Here is a 22038-nt window from a genome sequence, read left to right on the forward strand (position 1 = left end):
AAACCTACCTACCTACCTACCTAGATTCATGCCATCAGAACCGGCCCATGCCTAGTCTTAACACGTAATTCATTGAATTATTAACTTAAATGATTCGTTCAGAATGGCTAATTCATTTCACTTAGTAGAAACAAAGCAGATTTTTTCAAAAAGAGATTAATTCAGGAACTTAATAAAGCAGTTTCACAATTGTTCTGCTCCACTTTGTTTGGATTTAATAAAGTTGAGAGTTGTTTTAATCACTGTATCAGCTTCTTGGTGATTAACTGATATGAAATCTCTAGGGGTCACATACTTTTGGGGGCACATTTTAACGCATATATCACAAAATACAAAAATTATTCGAAGTCATTTTTCATGCATCACTCTGCAGTTTTCTTAAACAAGATAATTAAATAACTTAATATAATCTAATGATCAAAATAATCTTCTATGTTAATTTATTTGACAAGTAACTTTGTACTGGTGTAGGATAATATATTCCAATTTCTAACATTCAAGTACATCAAGGCACATTGTTGCACCTGTTAACTTTAACAGACAGACCTACAGTCTGAAAAAAATTTGTACAATTTCCTAAAAAAAAAATTTATTCTAGAGTCATAATAAGTCGCATTTCGTATTGTTAATTTCGTGAATAAAAGCAGTTTTTAATTTAAATAAAAATAAGGTCAGTATTATTAGCCTCCTTAAGAAATATTTATTGTATATTTTTGATATACACAACAATTCATTTTCAAAATAATTTGACTAATTATTTTAACTTTCGTAGTTAACTGAATAAGTCTTTAAATTAGACTTTAATCTGAATAAAAGACTATAAAATACTTAAAGGGACTTTGTCTGAAAACAACTGTCTTGCAAAATAACTAGTAAAATGTTCTGCACTGACTGTCAGCATGGGGAAGATAAAAAAGTAGCTATTAGAAAGGAGTTACTTAAACTATTGTTTAAAAATGTGTTGTAAATAAATCATGTGTTGAAGACGGAAATCAAAAATGAATGAAGGCAAAACTAAACGAGTTGAATATGACTTACATGAGCGTGACTGAAAACTACATTTGATCAATGTCTTACATCTGTTCTTTGGTACTTGCCGACTGTTTGTAAATTCAAGACTGCAGTTTTTAATGTAAAACTATGTACACTAAATTTCTGATTAATAATGGTCTCTGAATAGCTGAGGACTTCCTATATTAAAAGTGTTAAAATCGCTATTGAAAACAGAAGTCTAATATCATCAACAGTGGACATTTTGATAGTGTTTCACAACATGAACATGACTGAAGTTTAATCTTTTTATTGCCTGTGTCAATTTGGGTGTCAACTTTTGACGAATGCGGGGAACTGATGCGCGCAGCACCGTCACAGAGAGAGCAAGTGCCGCGAAAGCAGAGGGAGCGATTGCGCGTGACACCTAGAGCATGCGAGAGAGGCATTCCTTTGCCTTTTTGAGCCCTCAAATGTGTCATTAAGTTTGACATGTTTCCTCCTTACACGCAACTTTTGTAAAGCACATTGCTGTATCACAATCCTTGCTTGTAAAATACGCTTTAAAATGCTTATTTTAAGTAAATTTGATGAACGCGATCATGCATGCTGATTTGAAGAGAGTCGCTCTCGCTCACCGAAAACCAGGCTGAATGCGATGTACTGAGCCCGTCCGTTGCCTAGCGACAATAACAAATGCCTGACATTGCCTGTCTGTATTCCTCCAAGTGTTTAAAATAAAATGTTTACAGATGGTTTGACACAACGCATGTATGCCTTCGATGCACCCCTTTCATGCTTCTTGCGTCCTTGTCGCAGCACCGAAATTAATTTGCTGATTTAATCCGGTACATACCGGTTACCAAGGTATTGGTGCTATAATGGCAACAGGTTTCGGTACCCAACCCTAGTGAGGATATATTGTACAATATTTATATGTAATTAAAAAACATTTAATAATGTCAGATTGTACATTGTTAAAATTATTCAAAGGTACTGCTAGAAAATATCAACAAAACTGATGGTGAAATGTTAATGGCATTAGTATCCACTGCTGACATTTGCTTTATATGATTCCCTTGAACCGTAGTGTGGTGCTTAGAAAACATTGCTCTGTTTGTTTACTCAGCCTGACACCACAGCTTTGGCTCAAGCAATAATGTTCATTTTCAGCAGGACTACCTCTTGATACCCCCCCACATCTGCTCTAATGTGCTTGAATGCATTTTAAAAGCAATAATTTACACTACGCACAGAAAAGTCTTCGCCAAGCTGTTTATCTCTCCGTAATATCACTCGAAAAGCAGGTCAGACATAATCCTCACAATTCACGGCACTCTTGAGACTGATTTCGAAAGCTCAGACTTTTGGGATATTTTCTTTTGTGCTTAATTGGTGGAAGAGGAACACTGACTGTGAAGGGTGTCTTGAGGAATTTGCGTCCAACGGTCAGTGTTACACAAGAACACAAGCTCTCCAGGCTTCTCATTGTTCACTGAGGCCCTCAGAGGTTCGAGAGGATCAAGTTCACTGTTGTCAAGGGAGTCGTGTGAAAAGCTCAGAGCTCCACTGCCAAACACGCACACACATGCACATGCACGCACACACACAAACACATCGGAAGGTGTAATCAGCCTCTTCTGTACGGTTAAAAGTGTGTAGGTTTTCAATGCTGAAAGACTTTCTCCTCCCAGTTGAATGAGCCGACTGTAAGTAAGCCATCTGTGTGTTGACTTACTGAAGAGTGTAAACATTGTGGCTCTGTGGCGCTTTCAAAATATTGCTCTGTTTGCATCATCAGCCTGATGTGTTGGTCTTTAGTCTCGGATCATCTGACAAAGTTGGTTCATGTTAAAATGCCATGTGGTTGGGTTGTCTTTGTTATATGTTTTATTTCATAAACTCATGGTAACGTTTTAAATTATTGTCTATGTATTTACTAGTATGAACAATAAATTTAGGATTCAGCTTTTATTCCTCTTTGTTGATGTTAGTAAATGAAAATAAAGTTGTTCATTGTTTACGAACGTTAGTACAAGGCTCTATGGAATATTCGATTCTGATTGGTCAGTCACGACAGTCCAAGGTATGTTATTCCTAGTTAACAACCGCAGAAAGTAATAGCACAGGCTCATCTGGCTCAGGCTCATGTTCACCTAATATGTTTACATTCACATTAAAGGCTGATTTATACTTCTGTGTCGAGTGATCGGCACCTGCCTTGCACGTAGTCTTACATTTACACTTCTACACTCTGCAATAACACTTCCGAAATGCTAGCTGGCAGAAGGTGTATATATTTCCCTTTGTCGAGTTTCTTCAAGGGTGTTTTGTTTTTTCCGAATTTCCGAAGTAGCTAAAACGTACTAATTTAGAGGCAGGAACCAGTGGACGTGCAACAACTTTAATCACAAGGTAAACACAAAGCTAAAGTTTCCATTTGGAGCTCCTTCACGGTTCTCCATTGGGTTTGCGGCTCTCTGTACCACCCACCCTCATCACTTCTACCAAGCTGACCAATCACAGAGTTGGCAATGCACGTCATTGCGATGTGTAGTTACATTTTTTGTGAGGGGTGCATCGTTGAGGGCTATTTAAAGGCTGCACCAAACCATACACCAGAAGTACAAGTTAGCCTTAATTGTTAGGTTTCATCTTGTGACAGAATAATACAGAGGTTAGTGTATATTCCGTTCAGCCATTTTTGTTTTTGTTAGCATTTGATTAAAGTTTAAAACTATTATTGCTCTGAACAACGTTTTTTTTTTTTACATATTTCGCAAAATAAATTCCTTTGCTTTGCATTAGCCTGTGTTTAGGCCTGTCTCGATATCTATTTTTTTGTTATAAAAAATATAAAATTACAATGCAAGTACACTCTTCTAAAGAACGCATAACATTTTATTCCTAAAAAATTAAATTAAATTATAGGTCATTTAACTTTTTAATAATTAGGCAATGGAATCAGAATGTGATGATACATATCCTAAATAAATAATAATAAATGTTGACAAAAGCGCTGGGTAAAATGCAACAGAGGCTGTGATATCTGTGACCAGATCTATTTTATAGTAACTTTATAGTACTTTTACAGTACTTTATAGTAACTACTATAGTGTTTTATTAATCATACTGACACATCCAATAGAGATGTCCGTACAACTCCAATAGAGACATCCATTAAATATTACACAGTCGGCTAAAATGTTGCTAGAATTGTTTTATGTATGGGCGATATATATTGCATCACCAAAAATGATTGAGGTCATGTCCATGTGTTGTGCGATAAGTGGATATATTGATTATTGTGTCAGGCCTAGTTGTATTCTACAATAACAACCGCCTGGATGTGCTTTATCCCTCACTTAACAAGCATAACGTTGGATTTTAATAATGCATCAGTAAATTAATGAATCCAAGTTGTCTTTTTCTTTTGCATTTACACATTTATAAATCTTTCTCATTAAAATCAACCAATGTTTGAGGAATATTGTATTTTCAATTGCACATGTTAAGTGACTAAAACTCGCAGCACTTGCAAAGGAGTTTGTGTGGATCAGTTAATGTGAACAGTCCTTTCCGAGACACTGAAAACACATTACAAACTCTACTACATCCAATTACATATGCATCATTACATTTTATTTTTATTTAAAAAACAACACTGGACCATGTGGCATTCTCATATTTAGTTAGAATTACGTACAAAAATGTAACTCAGATTTTATTATTTTTTTTAAACAAGAATCGTTACACCTTTTCTATTTTTTGCAACTTGTGTCTAACAACAGTCGTGAACAGCAGGCAAATGGCTAGATTTGTAAACCCTCCTTCTGGCCTCTTTTGACATAATCCCTATGAAGTGGTCTGTTATCAGTCTGTAACCCGATAGTCATCCGTCACACCTTTCACCCAAACTAGTTGAATAGCATTTCCTGTCAGACTTCCCCCTTCAGCCTTGAATAACACAGAACAAACTCCCTCACCCCGTGTGCGTGCCTTCATTCCACTGTTACGCAACTCACACCGCCTTTGATTATACAATGAAGATTACTCTACACACCAAGCATCCTCAAGTGCACCAAAATGTCGTCCAAGCCAGAGGACGCATCACGATATTTGCATTCCCAATGGCGATTTACGAGACACAGATGGCGATATATCTCACAGCGGTCCCTGTTTGCTGTGACCCGCTTCGATAAAAGCTCTTTCTGTGTCACGTCTATGAGGGAATTTCCCCACCCGTGGTTTCTTTACTTGAACTAATGTTGCTGACTGTAAATGCCTGGAGTTCCCTGCTCTGTTTTACAGGCTTGGTGGTCTTGACGAGCAGGACTGATTTATTGGTCCTCCTCGGTATCGACTCAGCCGCTCGATAATATAGATGAGCACTCTGCACTGTTGCAGAGATTTAATTTGGCTATGCTGTGAGATAAAACGCATCGATCCGGTGGCACCGTTTGGCCTGATTTGATTGGTCGCTGCAGCAGCTCTGTTATCTGATTGGCTCTGACGCTGCCTTTTGATGATGTGCTCCTATTTGCATGCGTTTGCATAATTTATGAAGGGAATGCAAGACGGCCGGCTCCAATGTTTGAGGCTAAATGTTAGTCAAAAACGAGCTTTAGGAGAGAGCAGGTAGGTGTTACATCACATGGTGGCACAGTTTAGAAATAGAACAAAACCTCACCTCTCAAAAACGAGCAAGAACTGAGGAGACGACAAGCTATCCTTCTCGCTAACAAACCACATCCTTTGACTGCAACGGGGAAACACTTTCCACTTCACTTCTCTATATAAATGAGGATGTGATCTGGAGTGGCAGACACAGAGGTCGCCAGGAAATGGGTCACTTTTTTAGAATTAGCCCACTTGTGGTTACGCAGCATTTCAATGTGGAACTGAAAATATGTTTGTGCTTGGGGATGCTGTTTTCTGGAGGAAGTCCGAATGCTGAGCAGATATAGTGATATAGAGTGTTGCATGAATAAACAACCTTAAAGTTGACCAGTTTCTTGTGAATGAAAAATGTTGCTTGTTCATAATAATGCACAAGCCTGATTGACCAAATCTAGATGAATTACTCCAATCGCTTGGTTGCTTCATTTCCATTGAATGCTTCAGTAAGCTATGGTATGACACTGAATAGGTCACCTTTATTAGGCTTGTGTCTCTACTGCCAAAAGGTATGAATGGTATCCTTTCGGTGGGCGTGGTTTAGGACAAAAAATTGCAGTCGACGTCATTCTCGCTCAAGGAAATGTCAAAGTAAAGCTTTACAGGTCGTTCACATATCATATACAAAACAGATGCTTTATACACATAAACAGGCCAACTTGTGTATAAATGTTAATAACTAAACTTTATATGAACATGATTGGACTATGGCTGCAGATCAATGATAATTCGAAATAGTATTGTAACGTCTGATATTTTATATATTTATATATACTGTATAAGGGTTGTCGCAATACCATTAATTCACATTACTATACTATACCAGCTAAAGTATTGTGATACCAAGTATAATTGCGCTACTGCAATTCATAACTCAAATCTATAAAATAAAGTAAATTGTTAAATACTGTATATTATGTTATAATAGGTGTACTTGATTTAAATGTAGAATTCCCTTATTATTGAAAACAGTATTTGTACAGCACTTCCCACTAAAATGCATTAGTTCTATTTGTTTATTTTGTAGATAACTGACCAACAAAAAATACAATAAAATAAAGATACAAATTATACAGAACAATTTTTTTTTACAAAACGAGCAAATTAGGGTATATGAAACGGTCAAAAATAGTTTTTAACTTTTTCTGTAGCTCTTTTGGGTTTTCATCTATTGTTTTTTTTTCAGTCTTATTAGATAAGAATTGAAAGTAATTCAAAATTTCACTGTGAGTTGTTCTTTTTAAGAGATTGTTGCGTTTTTTGTAGCTAGTAAATCATATTGACAGAAACAGAAATTAACTGATTCAGATGTACGTTCGAATTGAAGCATCAGAAAACGTGCAATAGGCTACCATAAAAATTGTACAAAGCTTTGCAACTTTAAAGGGCTCCACAGACTTTTCAAATAAAATGGTCTATTGTTGCAGAAACGTGTGAGCATTTTAGTCACTTTATTGTAGATAGGCTGTTAATGACAATACTACCGTTTACAAACTACAGTGGTACAACCAGTATTTTGGAGCCATAGAGTCACCATACTACCATAGTACTGCTAAACTGTACAACATACACACACACACACACACACACACACACACACACACACACACACACATATATTTATGACGTGACGTGCTGACTGACTGGCTGAAAGGCCAGCAAACACGACGTATAGCCGTTTCACTTTACTTCAGGATGTATTAATGCTACTCTGTAGGTCTATTAGAGTAGTGGTCCTCAACCTTTTTCATACTGGGGGGAGGGGTGAAACAAGCGTGTGCACGTCTAGAATGTGCTAACGTGAGATGTCTGCTTTAGCCAATCAGAACAGTCAGACGCGTTCACGTCCGCGCGGATTATGAGAATAAAAGCCTTTGAATATTTTTCCAGACACATTTAGCTGATAGAAATTAGTCAGATAACGTTTATATGTTCATCTTAATGCCAACCGTGTAAATAATTATCGATAAGATGCTTATGATAAGCCGTTGTTTGTTTACCTTCAAGCTTTGCGTGTGCCCGTGAAACAGCCCGTGAGCGCCAGAACACACATATCATGTACATCTTGACATGGCAACAGGGTTTTCAGCGCTGTGTTAGCGATCTCTGGGTATTCTGCCATTACTTTAATCCAGAACACCGGCAGAGTTGTTGTCTTGAACACTGTTTTAAGGCCGCTGTCATTTACGATCTTCAGCAGTTGGTCTTCTTTTTGCACGGACATTCTGGATTCAGCTGGTTTGTTGACAAATGGGTCACGTATCCATTCCCTAGCCGTTTGTGGGTCCTTTGAGGTTGGGAAGTAGCGCTCAAACTCCTTCAACAGTGAATACTGATGATCGTGCACCAGCTTGGTGAGTGAGGGCGCAGGCTTAGTCTCACACAAAATCCCCGCTAATGTTTGAAACATGTCCAATATGCCTCAGTTTGGCTTTAAATGTAGCAACTTTATCTGGCAACTTAAAGATAATTAATTCTTGTGCGGCCCGGTACTGTGGCCCGGGGGTTGGGGACCACTGTATTAGAGACATTCATAAACATTCCTAGCAAATCTAATAAATGCTGGAGACATCCTCGTTACATAAACGCACTAAATCGCACTCAGCAGCATTTGTTTGAGAGCGCACAAGAAGATCTGCGCGCTCTTGAAGCGACTTATATTTGAGGTCGCGTGCAAGATGTTTTGTGCACAAGCAGAGGAAATCGTTAAGCAGAGATTCACATGCTCGTACATGTAGGTAATTACATAAATGCGATCTTGACTTCTAATACTGCGCTCAAGACATTTGTCAATGAAATAACGCCACAGGTATTTGGTATATCTGTGTAAAAAAAAGGCCTGCCGCCACAGCTGGAAAAAAATCCTAGAGGAAACACTGTGATGTATTGTTACACATTTCAGGGATTTTTAAAATCTGTTTAAGTTGTATAATGCAAAATAAAAATATCTTATTTTAGGTGTGTAACAATTTAAAAGAGCTTTCATACATCAAAAATAAATAAATAAATAAAATAATAGTGTAGCTTTGTTTCTTTTTTTAGACAGTAAAATGTATCCAGCTGTATTTTTTATCTGAGAAATTAAGTGTTTTACATGTTTTGTTTTCTGCTTCAAGAAGTCTACCGTTCAGCAGACATGTTAAAATTGTGGTTAAATATAGAGCATGCTATTTGAAGAAATTCAGCAAAAAAACAGAGCAGTGTCCTTGAGAATGAAATGTGTTAACTGTTCCCTTTATATCACAATAAATCGAACAGTTTAATCATGTAAAAAAACTGTCAAATCTAGGTCAGTTTTAATTTCAACTAAACCCTCCTGTGCTAAAGTTGTAAATGCATCTCAATGTGTGAACTGACATTTTGGCAGCTCTGTAAGGCCAGTCAAATTGAATCTGAGTCACAAACTCAAGTAAACACAAGTATTTTGTAGTAACTCTCATGTAAACATTTTCAGTGGCAGGAGCTTTTTTTTGTTTGTTCTGCAGTTCAGTTTGATGCAACAGCGCCCCCTTAGTATAATGGACACTTTTGGAACTACAACTTGTTATTCAGCCATGCAGGGCTGTGAAGCCCTTGGTAACCTCTGGCAGCACACTACACACTCAGGTTCCTGCTGACAAAGAGAGCTTTTACCCCCTTATTGCACTGTAAAAAAAGAGGCTTTTTATACACACTCCGAGTCCCCTGAGTGGAAAGCAGAAAGTCTGGCAATATCCATACCTCTTCTGTTGACGCTTTTAGTGTCATTCCGTTTCTGAGATTGTTTTTGTCCTCTTTTTCTCTCAGGCTAGTGTCCTGTGTGCTGACCTCATGGTGTAAGCAAGTGTGAAGATGAGTATTAGCAGCGATGAGGTCAACTTCCTGGTGTATAGATACCTGCAGGAGTCAGGTAGGTGGCGCTACCACACTAATCACCACCAACATTTTACAAAAAAACGCTCTTTCCTGAATATTAAATAATAATAATAATGATAACAATAATAAATAATGATTATTACTAACCCTTAAGTGGTTCTAAACATTTACGAGACTCTTATAAAGATATTTTGAAGAATGTTGGCTTGCATAGTAGGAAATATGTACTATGAAAATCAATAGCTATGTTTATATATTTTAGAATATTACATTATTATTAATAATAAAAAATAATAATATGACATGCACATCCACTGCATTGGAAAAACATTTAGTCAATACAGTCTTCAAATATGTTATCTGATTTTGCCTCAACAGAGGATGCCATTGGATAACTAGACTAACCAGTTAATCGTTGTCGTCTCGGGTTGTTTTTATAATTCTGCAAATATAATTCTGCATAATGACCAAAAAAACAGACATTTTGCACAAAGTATAACTTTGGATGGAATCATACCTAGTGGTGGCAGGTTTCCAACATTCTTCAAAATATCTTCTGTTTGTCACTACTCAAATCATTTTGGAAAATGTGGAGCGTATGTAAATGAACAACGTTTTAATTATTTGGTACATTTTCCCATGAATAATGATTAAAAAACACACCAAAATGTTTTCATATTTGATTGATAGACCTATCACTTATTCCTTTTGATTCATAAGCCTCCATCAGCATTGCTTACAGTACAACTCTATGGCTGTTCACAGTCAGGGCGTTGTTTAAAGGAGCACACATGATACGCTCTGTGTAGCTGTGAGCAGAAGAGAAAGTTGATCCAGCAAGCGTCACACTGAAGTGTTTATCATTCCCTCTGGCAGGGTTTTCCCACTCGGCCTTCACATTCGGCATTGAGAGCCACATCAGCCAGTCGAACATCAACGGCGCCTTGGTGCCCCCTGCTGCCCTAATCTCCATCATTCAGAAGGGCCTGCAGTACGTGGAGGCTGAAGTCAGCATCAATGAGGTGACCGCGCAGCTTTATTTACATCATCATTTGAGGCATCTATTGAGTTATGATTATTAATTATTTTATTGTTTATATTTTTATGCTGAATCTCACATTATGCATGAGATTTTTAATTAAAATTCATATAAAAATCGTTTTCAATTTTGTAAAATAAATGAAAGTGTTTAAACATATATTGTTTTTATTAAATCTATTTTTTTATTTTAGTACATTAAATAAAAATGAGAATTATTCTTAGGAGGTAGCTAATATACTTTATATACTTTTTTTTAAGTAGAACAATCTAATGCATCAGGCATAAATAAAATGGACATGATATATTTATATGTAATATTCACTTAGCCAACTTTTTTATATTTTTCCCCAATTTCTGTAAAATGGAAAGATTTTTGAACACATTAACATAATAGTTTTAATAACTCATTTCTAATAACTGATTTATTATATCTTTGCCATGATGACAGTAACTAATATTTGACTAGATGTTTTTCAAGATACTAGTATTCAGCTTAAAGTGACATTTAAAGTCATAATAAGGGTAATTAGGCAAGTTATTGTATAATAATAGCTTGTTCTGTAGAAGACTGTAAAAATGCTAATCAAAATAGTTAAAAAAAATTAAACTGCTTTTATTCTAGCCATTAAACAAATAAAACAAATAAGACTTTCTCCAGAAGAAAAAATATTGTAGGAAATAGTTTTTTTTGTTTGTTTTTTTTGTTTTTGCTCTTTTAAACATCATTTAAGAAACATTTGAAAAAGAAAAAAACTATTCACAGGAGGGCTAATAATTTTGACTCCAACTGTAAATGTGATCCCTAAACGATTAGATTTTTAAATTATGATTGAATTATGGCTTCTAAATAGTGTTTAAGTAAGCTCTAATTAAAAATACTAGTGTTAATAAGTTTCATTGTCATAATATAAAAGTAATATAAACTTTGAAATCTAGGTCAAACCAAAAAAGGGGCGTTCAAGCATCTAATCTATAACATTTTCAAATGGATTAGATTTTTATTTTGTTTTGGGGATTTCCTGTACATTAGAATTCGTTTTTTTAATTAATATTAAATTCACTATTATGACCATTTAAGCATTTTTATTTACAGAAATATTTTGTGCTAAATATTATATATAATATTTGAGTAATAAATAAAAATATAATATATAATAAAATATTGTCCGTCACATTTATGTCAAGAATCATTTGATGAAACTCACTCACACTAGGATAACAGTCAGGCCATAAAATACTAATTCCTTATCATTTTAATTCTTTATGTCTTACCATTATTCTTCAAACCACTAGGTGTGACCCATTTGTCTGCAATATTATTAAAATATTTATTATTATTAAATGTTATTAATGTCTTGCAACATTATTAAAATGTTTATTTGATTTTTTCCCTCCACACAAATTTGAAAAATAATTTTCTTAGATTAGGAATTGTTTGTAAATTTAATATGACGCAGACACCAAAACTTGGCCGTCTCATTTAACCCTTTTGTTTGGGGTGAAGGGGGAGACTTTCTTGAAATTGTTCAGCATGTCTGACTCTTTGACTTCTTTCTGCAGGACGGCACTCTGTTCGATGGGCGGCCAATTGAATCACTGTCATTGATTGACGCGGTGATGCCCGATGTGGTACAGACCCGGCAGCAGGCATACCGAGACAAACTGGCTCAGCAGCAGGCCGCCGCAGCGCCATCAGCAACCAGCGCTAACATGCAGGGGAATGCCAAAAACGGAGAAAACACCGCAAACGGAGAGGAGAACGGTGCTCACGCCTTACCTAGTGAGTCAGCTCTAGTCTGCGGTTTAACTTTGTACACAACACTCTTTTAGTCCGGCACTATTTGCAGAAGTTGCATAATACTCTGACATCTGCATCTTTCACGCACACAAATTAGTCAGTGCTTAGTATAATTAGTTACAAAATCACTGTAACTTTTGATCTTAATTTAATTGGACTTTTTAAGGGTTAATACGGCATTTTAGGTAATTTACTTATATTTAATTATGCTTGTTTAAATACTTTGCTTAAATTCAACAGGTCTGTTTTAGGCTATGTTCACACTGCAGGCAAATGTGGCCTGAATCTGATTTTTTCCCTCTCATGTGACTCAGGTGATGACAGTGTGAACAGCACACACCTCATAGAATCTGATCTTTTCAGGTCAGATCTGTGCCACTTTTATATGTAGCCTTAAATCAGAGACCGATCTGGTGTTTTGCAATGCGACCGCAGTGTGAACGGTTATGTTGAATTCCATGTGACTTTTACATAATCTTTGAGCGACATGCGTCATCATTCTGTGCTGCAAACATCATCTATCCCTCAGCAGCACAGCAGAATGGCACACAGGGCGATCACTTTACCACAGAGAGTTGGTTGTTCATGTTGAAACAGATTTTGAAGGCAAAACTGATGCTTTTTAACTAATCTGGCTAACGATTGAGGCACGGGTTAAACGCGAAGCTGAAGAGCATCTTGGGTGTTGCGGATAGCAGACCCGTGTGCAAAGGAGGGAGAACTTTCTCAGAGAGAAAAAAGGGTAGGTGCTCGAATACCCAAACCCCCCTTCTGCACGTGTCTGTTGTTTATAACGAAGTAAAATGAAATAACTGCGAACAGATAAACCCACTTCGCCTTTACAGTTCAGTCTGCGGCTGCTCATTAACCCCTGATGAGTTCACTATACACCGGTGGTCAGAGCGCCACGCACTGCGGCTGTCATAAATCACAAATGATCAGTGTTTTCTGTCACAGGACTCTTATTTTAGGTCTAAAATGCCGAAATACACATTAGTAGTAGCAGAACAACCATTTACAGTTCATGAAATACAGCACGGGTGTCTGTGAAAAGGGTAATAATCATATAAGCATGATCTGAAAACGTGCTTACTCATGCAGCATACACGTGTGCCTAATTAGACATTTTGTGCTCTCCGTAATGTAATTTTGCGCATGCGGGTCAGTTTAGGATCATGATCTGTTCACACTGCAAATCCGATATTGGCCACATTTATAAGAGCAGTGTGAACAGCCATGCAAAAAAATCTGATCTGAGAAAAAATCTGATTTGCGCACTAAGCCTTGCAGTGTGAATGTAGCCTAAATCAATGCGGAGTAATTGTATTTTTTGTTATCTAAAAGCTGTAAAAAAGATAACTAAAGACAACTACATTTATGGCAATGCAGTGGTGCAGTAGGTAGTGCTGTCGCCTCACTGCAAGAAAGTCGCTGGTTCGAACCTTGGCTTGGCACAGTTGACGTTTCTGTGTGGAGTTTTTTTTCCCAGAGATGGGTTGCGGCTGGAAGGGCATCTGCTGCGTAAAAACATGCTAGATAAGTTGTCGGTTCATTCCGCTGTGGCGACCCCGGATGAATAAAGGGACTAAGCCGAGAAGAAAATGAATGAATGAAAGAATGAACTACGATTATCAAACCAATTGCATATGATACAGAAAAAAACAGAGAATTTAGTTTATGACAACATAAGGAATACATCCAGTGAACCACAGTTATTCTATGTTATTCAGGTATTTTGCATAATCCAATTTTCAGCTAAAGAAGGATAGAATCATCTGACTATTATAAATGCACAAGAAACAATGAAATGTTATCAAAAATTAATGTTAATATTGGTATGAAATATTGTGCCAGTACATTACAAATTTAAGTGTTAGTTTAGTTTTAAAACAAAACTAAAAGGATCAAGTGTTTGATTTTATTAGTTTTTATTATAGTTTTAGTATTGTGTCAAGTTACTTACTGAGTAAGTTACTAATTTACATTTCATTCATTCATTTTCTTGTCGGCTTAGTCCCTTTATTAATCTGGGGTCGCCACAGGGTATTGAACCGCCAACTTATCCAGCAAGTTTTTACACAGCCGATGGCCTTCCAGCCGCAACTCATCTCTGGGAAACATCCACACACACATTCACACACACACTCATACACTACGGACAATTTAGCCTACCCAATTCACCTGTACCGCATGTCTTTGGACTGTGGGGGAAACCGGAGCACCGGAAGGAAACCCACGCAAAGGCAGGGAGAACATGCAAACTCCACACAGAAACGTCAACTGAGCCGAAGTTCAAACCAGCGACCTTCTTGCTGTGAGGCGACAGAACTACCTACTGCGCCACTGCCTAATTTACTTTTCAGACAAAGTAATTTAAATACAATGACTAACAAATGATTTTTTTCAACATCACTCTTAACGATGCATATAACATCCGTCTGTACAGATAACCATGCAGACATGATGGAGGTGGACGGGGATGTGGAGATCCCTCAGAATAAAGCCATGGTGCTTAGAGGTCACGAGTCAGAGGTCTTCATCTGCGCATGGAATCCCGTCAGTGATCTGCTCGCCTCTGGGTAAGTTAAACCAGGACATTTTTGGTTCCCATCAGCCTGTTCATGCACACTGCATGTTCACAGGGATGCACTGATTCGATACCTGGATCTAATAAGAACCTTTTTAATGGGATCACAATCAGTCAGCTATAACAATTTCATCATTCAGTACTCCGGGTTACACGTAGGCATTTCTGTCGAGCTTTAAAAAGCTAGAGAAGTTTATTTTGACACTCCAGCAACACAAAATAATACATATTACAAACAGATCAGGATTGTTTGAGTATTGATTGAATTAGATAATGATGCACTCCAATATGGTAATTACACCTACAATGTTCTTGTAATAATTTACTTTATGATGACAGTGACATTGTAAATATAATTTAGAGAGATATTCTATAAAATTATCTATTAGATTCTTTTATACTACAGCTACCATAGGTCAGGGCATTTGTCGGTAACACTTTGGGTCCTATCATACACCCGGCACAATGCGGGGTAAGGCGCGGCGCTATTGTTGTTTGCTAGTTTCAGCTCGGCACAAGAGTCGTTTTGACGTTTTGCGCCACGCTGTTTAAAAAGCAGATGCATTTGCGCTCATATGTGCGACCATAGGCATTCTGATCTAAAAAAGGAGGCATGTTGAGGCGCATTGCTGGCGCGTTGCTATTTTGAGAAACTATGATAGATTGTTCAATAGACCAGAACAAAGCCAGTCTAAAGTCCAGCGCAGAGTGCGTTAGTTGTGCGCCTCGCTTTCACATTGCTTAACCCTTAAAGACCTAGAGGTATTTTGTGGGCACCTAATGGGCCTATATTATTATTTATTTTAAAAGCAGTTTTATTTTTATTTTAGCAGTCAGCCTCAAGTGTCATATATCATTTTAAACAGGAGAACCTGAAGTTTCAATCTGTATCATTTAAAGGTCCAGTCTAAAATATTTTTTGGTCAAAAAACATAAGAAAAGACAGAAAATATTCCAGAATTTTCCAGAAACGATTTTTAAAAAAAGTGGCATTTTCCAGTTATTTCAAACAAAACCTTATGAAGTTTGTTTTTCTTTCTTTAGAAATACATGCTATGATGTTTTATACTTCCAAAATAAATTTTGTCTACATCCACAATTCCCTGAGCAAGTTATAGCAATTTATTTCAATGTTATTCCAAGGCGTTTTTCTATGGGGGAAAAAAATGCATTTATTTACTGACAATGTATTTGCCCAAAAGTTCTGGGAATGAACTAAACAGAAAAAAAAATGTTACAAAATAATAGAACAGTGAAGCAAATTTGACTTTTTCCAAATAATATATTTTCAGTTACTATAAACAACACCACTTACAATGAACAAATAAAAAAAATAAGAAAATAATAAATAATGTGTCAAAGTCCAAATAAACATGGTGCAAATCCTCAGTAAAAAAATAGATATAAATATTTACTATACCATAAATAGTTACATAACTAAACTAGATTCAATATGGAACATCCTTAGGTTTTATGTGCCAGCATGGATATGGTTGTCTGTGGATATGGATTTGGATATGGTTGTCTGCAATGCAGACAAACAGCTGCACCTTCATTTGCGTCTTTTGAAAACAGCAAGAGCAGCAGTTCGTCTTTGCTGTGTCACTGTTTTGTCATGTTTCTGTGCTGCTGTGCATGCAAAAGTACTTAGTATGAAAATTATTTCATGCAAAACTTTTTTTTTTGCGTTTTATTTAGCTGCGCATAAATGTATGCCTATCTCTCATTCGGTGTTGTTCAAAAAGCTTGTTGATCCACAAACAAAAGCGAAACCTATGCTTATTGGTTGTGATATAGCGAGTTTGAACCAATCTGGGCATGGAAGAGGGACAATGCATCAATGTATGATGTCTGGTTTGTCCGGAGACACAGTGACGAGCGTTTCTTTGTCAAATCAGCGTTGTCAAATTTTGATGACGTAACCGCACTGATTCCGGAGCCTCTGAAAGTCCGCGAATGTTATGTGATACAGCACTGGAAAGCGAGAGATTCTCTTCTTTATGCCAATCTTTGAATTGTATGAATCGGATCAGCGGATCAAAAGTTATTAAACATTTAAGAGCAATACTTATTTTTAGCCGCGGGACCATATGACCATATGGGGCACAGCATGTGTATTAGGATATAACTCACGTTTTTGACCACACTTCATTATTATTGTTTATTTATTAATTTGCTGGAAATTAGAACTGAATTTAGAAATAGTTTTGAAACAAATGTTTGCGCTTAACAAACAAAATTTATTATGTATAGGCTAATGAATGTCTGTGCTTACAAGAAGTTTCCCTATCCACGAGAGCGAAAGGGAAAGTAAATAATAAGGAGGCTCATCTCTCATTCTCGCGCTGTAGATGCTCTGTTTAACTGTTTTCTTTCTAGTAAAGCGTTCAGTTTTTCCATTTTCGATGGAAAAATGATTGGTTTATTCTCTAAACACACCTACAACTCAATAAGAGGATAAGCTCAACCCTGTTGGACCTTGCGCTGTGGCTGGCACAAAGTGGATTTTTCCATCACTAAAATTGCAAAAGTGGATTCTGCCACACCCTTATCGCTTTTGCGTCCTGCACTTTGCGCATGGATCGTCAAAATAGAGAATTCATAATCATAAATAGAGTGAATTCATTATCTGTTAAGCATTAATTAACGTTAGTAAGCAGTTTATAACTGAAGCTACAAATGCTGTATTCTTGACTATTTATTTTGCCTTGACTTTATTAATATTTATAATACTTTTGTATTGCTGATTCCAAAATGTATCAGTGACTTGAGAAGGAGAGATTTTCCACGTGTGAATAAACTATATATGTCAGCTAATACTTACTAACGTGAAATAGAGAATATATTCCACAATCTACAAGTCTTAGAAAGATTTTCCCTGAATTGAGGATTTGAAAAAAGATCTTAAATCAGACCAGCAAGGCTCTAAATTATGTGAGTTGTTTACAGGTGTAATTTTTGCAGTGAGATCATCATTGATGCCTTACTGTTAACCATGATTGAGAATGAGTTGTATTACTGCTTCATTCTGGGATGTTAACATACCTTAGATCTGTGTTTTCCAACCCTGTACTGGAGGCACACCAACAGTACATTTTTGGGATGTCTTCCTTATCTAAACTATACATTTCAGGCTTTGAAGTCGCTTCTAATGTTCTGATGAGTTGATTCAGGTGTGTTTGATTAGGTTGGAAACGTGAACTGTTGGTGTGCCTTCAGGAACATGGTTTGGAAACACTGCCTTATATTTACAGATTGACCCATATTTGTAGGTCTGTGGGATGCAGTGTGTATATAATATAATGTGCGCATGTCAGGGAACTGCTACCAATATGATGACTTTCACTTTTGGATTCCACAAAGCAGCAAGTTTTTATAGCACTGTCACAACAATCGTCCAATCAGAATCAATCCTACAGCCAGTCGTGAAAAAGGGGAGTTCCTGAAATCACTTGTCTAATAATCTGTCTGCTCACAGGTCAGGAGACTCAACGGCACGAATCTGGAATCTGAGCGAGAACAGCAGTAGTAGCTCCACACAGCTCGTCCTGAGGCACTGCATACGGGAAGGTGGCCAAGACGTGCCCAGCAACAAAGACGTCACATCGTTAGACTGGAACGTGAGTTCAGCCCTCACTGTTTGTAAATCTCAGGGTATTTTCAAAAAACTGATGTCTCCTTCCCTTGCGTTTTCCAGAGTGAAGGTACACTTTTAGCCACAGGCTCCTATGACGGCTTTGCAAGAATATGGACTAAAGATGGTGAGCAAACAGTTTTTTTTCTTTTCCTCTCCAACCTGCTTTTCTGTCAGTCAATTCGGCTCAATAAATGACAACCGTTTATTTATAGGTAATCTGGCCAGCACCCTAGGTCAACATAAAGGTCCAATATTCGCGTTAAAGTGGAACAAAAAAGGAAACTTTATCCTCAGTGCCGGTGTTGATAAGGTAAGAGGAATTATATAAGGTATCGACCCAAAAAATCTATAATGTCATGACCCTGATCATGTGTTTTATTCATGTACGATTGGCATACTCTTATAGTTTTTTGCTGATTTGTAAATTTACATGAATTTTAAACTTGTTTTTTTATCCACATAATATATGTTACTTTATTTCTTTGATTTAGTTTAGCATTTCACCTTTATTTAAAACGGCCGGAATAATTAGCTTCCTTTTATCTGTAAGTGTATCTCAACATTTGGTCAGTTTTCTCTTGTACTTTGGGCCTATTGCGATTGAGATGCAATTTAGTCAACTGGATTAGGGCTGCACAGTTTATCGATTTTAAATTGAAATCACCTTTTGAAAAGGTTTGATTTTCAAATCACAAAAGCTGCGATTATTTAGATTATTGCTATAGTGAGGGAGGCGAGCACGAGATATTAAAACGACCCAACTAAACTAACAACAACTAACTAAAAAGCAGACAAATAATACAGCAGAACAACAAGCCCCTATTTCACTGCAATGGAGAAAACGAAAGCTCTAAACTTCATCTTTGAGTGTGTGGACCGATGACCTGCTTGCGTGAGGTAGTTTGTTACTCTGAAGTGTGAGCTTTCTCCACCACGTCTGTTATGGATCAGCTGTGAATAGACGTTAGCTAACTGCAGTTTATCCTTATCCTAGTCACTTAATGATGAATAACGCCAGAGTCGCGCTAACCTTTAGAGCCAATCGCATCCCTTTCTGTTGAGTGCTGGAACACAGTGACCAATCACATTGTGTGATTTAACAACTCGCTCAACAATGCTCAAAAAGCATGCGGTATAATATTTACATTTATTTATTTGCTTTAAATGCTCATGTTATTCTGTGCATGTACTTGAGCTTTGTTTGATTGTTCAAAGAGTGTTTTCAGGTAAAATTAAAAGTACAGTTCATATATCTGACTGCTGTGTTACAGGACAAAACTGTATTACAAATAATATAATATTTATTACAAATAATTCACTAATTACTGCTTTTTTATATATTTATTATCTGTTTATTGTCCTGTCTCTTTAATTCTGTTGCACTGTAGAAGCTCTGTCACAAATTCCTTGTATGTGCGAACATCCCTGGCAATAAAGCTCTTTCAGATTCTGATATATATATTTAAAACAAGAATTCTTGTGCTGTGAAGTAAAACTAAAGTTGATTATTGTAAGCATTGTCAATGCACCATGAAAGTCATGTAATTTATTTTTAAAAACAATCTAAAGGATTTAAATATCTATCTATACACAGGGTGTCCGCGGGGTCTAAAATGAATTAAACGTTGATAAATCAGTTTAGAGAAATTTAAGGCCCTTAAAAAAATATTTAAAAATTGTGAAATGCTTTTTGCAAGGTATTACATTTTGTATCAGTATGCTAAAGTTTGCCTGAATTTAATCTGTGACTATTAAGAAGCGGTGTAGTTTATGAAATTAATATTATTCTGCTGGATTTGCGATCACACTGCTTCGTTTAATGCAGTAACCAAAGCAACACCATTATTCCTGCTGCTGTAAAGGCGCCACCTGCTGGATTAGCATTTTTATTTAGTATAGGGATAATGTTTTAGTTTAGGATTAGGTTCTTACAATCAGTATTTAGGAAATATATTAAGTTCAATTGTCGCCAATGTTACCATTGAATCCTAAAGTGGCAATGAGGTTTTAAAATGTATGGAAAGAGTCTTAAAAAGGTCTTAAAAGGTATTATATTTCACTCCCTGATTCCTGTATATACCCTGACATAATTTATTCAATTTAATGTAAAATACTGTAGTTATGTTCTTAAACGGCTTAACAATAGCCCCTTTCACACAGTGATATCGGTAAATATATAGAAAATTTCCGGAACGACTTTACCGGTATATTCAAAAAAGCGATGTTCACACAGGCGAGGACGTTACGGAATTTTTCCAGAAAAGACCGTTCATACATCTATTCCAAAATACCGGTAAATTGTAACATCATTCACCACAAATGAGCTTAAAACGGCCACGCTTGTATTTGTAAACATTTGACTACATTACAAACTCTGTGGATGATCAGTATTGTCAACAACTTCCATGAAAACATAAAGAGAAACACTTTCACATGTCGAGATGTTCATAATATGTGGGTGTGCTGGCGCTCACAGGCTGTTTCACAGGCACACGCAAAGCTTGAAGGTAAACAAACAGCGGCTTATCATAAGCATCTTATCGATGATTATTTACAGAGTTAGCATTAAGAAGAACATATAAACGTGATCTGACTAACTTCTAGCAGCTAAATGTGTCTGGGAAAATATTCAAAGGCTTTTATCCTCATAAACCGCGCAGACGTGAACGCGTCCGACTGTTCTGATTGGCTAAAGCAGACGTCCCACGTCAGCACGTTCTAGACGTGCACGCGCTCTTTCCGGCAATCTTCCTTCTGCATTCACACAGCGCAGCATTCCGGCAAATTACCGGTAATGTTACAACTTCTCTTTCCAGAAAATAGCCAGAATGAATTTACCGGTATTTTCAAAAAGGAAATTTTCCGGAAAGATATGTGTGAAAGGGGCTAGTGGCAATGACAACTTTTTTTGTAAAAATGGTTTTAAATAAACAGTAGCATAGTGTAGCACCTTTGTGATTATATTTGGTCTTTCTTTGGTGCTGTTAAACCCACCAAACAAAACCTGCAGCTCTTTTATCAAATAATACTAAGTCGCATTTTAAATAGTAAATCGTAATTTTGATCAGATTTTTTTTCACCAAATTGTGCAGCCCTAAACTAGACTACAAGTTTCAGTAAATAAAAAAACTTGTTAAATTACAAAAAAAAAACATAAACAAAAAAAAAAAACATCTACTTTCTGCTAAGATTTTAATTCAATTAATGATTCCTCCAGTATATAATACTGTAATACACTGATGCTTGATGCCAACAGCTAATCTAAAGATCAGCCTGTTGCATGATTTAATATTTCCCTTTTTTCTTCAGACAACAATCATTTGGGATGCTCACACAGGGGAGGCCAAACAGCAGTTCCCGTTTCATTCAGGTTTTTACAAATTCCACTAGTATAGTTACTAATATTACATTGATCCTGTGAACCTGCTGTAACCTTTGTCTCTCTCTCTCTCT

The 22038-nt window shown here is 36.6% G+C and overlaps 2 protein-coding genes across 40 annotated transcripts in view; one reads left to right on the top strand and one right to left on the bottom strand.

Annotated features, from left to right (window-relative positions):
* The window catches only part of si:ch211-51h4.2, a 488455-nt gene that overhangs the window by 134137 nt on the left and 332280 nt on the right, over nt 1–22038 (bottom strand). The gene's annotated exons all lie outside the window — the stretch shown is intronic.
* The window catches only part of tbl1xr1a (TBL1X/Y related 1a), a 124927-nt gene that overhangs the window by 89064 nt on the left and 13825 nt on the right, over nt 1–22038 (top strand). For both annotated transcript variants that reach the window (XM_005172823.6, NM_001020583.1), the window contains 8 exon segments: nt 9454–9556; nt 10399–10544; nt 12124–12343; nt 14808–14940; nt 18427–18568; nt 18646–18709; nt 18798–18895; nt 21895–21955. In XM_005172823.6, the coding sequence (XP_005172880.1) occupies nt 9499–9556; nt 10399–10544; nt 12124–12343; nt 14808–14940; nt 18427–18568; nt 18646–18709; nt 18798–18895; nt 21895–21955 (922 nt within the window). In that variant the 5' untranslated portion in view covers nt 9454–9498.

This window comes from Danio rerio, chromosome 11, assembly GCF_049306965.1.
Source record: "Danio rerio strain Tuebingen ecotype United States chromosome 11, GRCz12tu, whole genome shotgun sequence".
Taxonomy (NCBI): domain Eukaryota; kingdom Metazoa; phylum Chordata; class Actinopteri; order Cypriniformes; family Danionidae; genus Danio; species Danio rerio.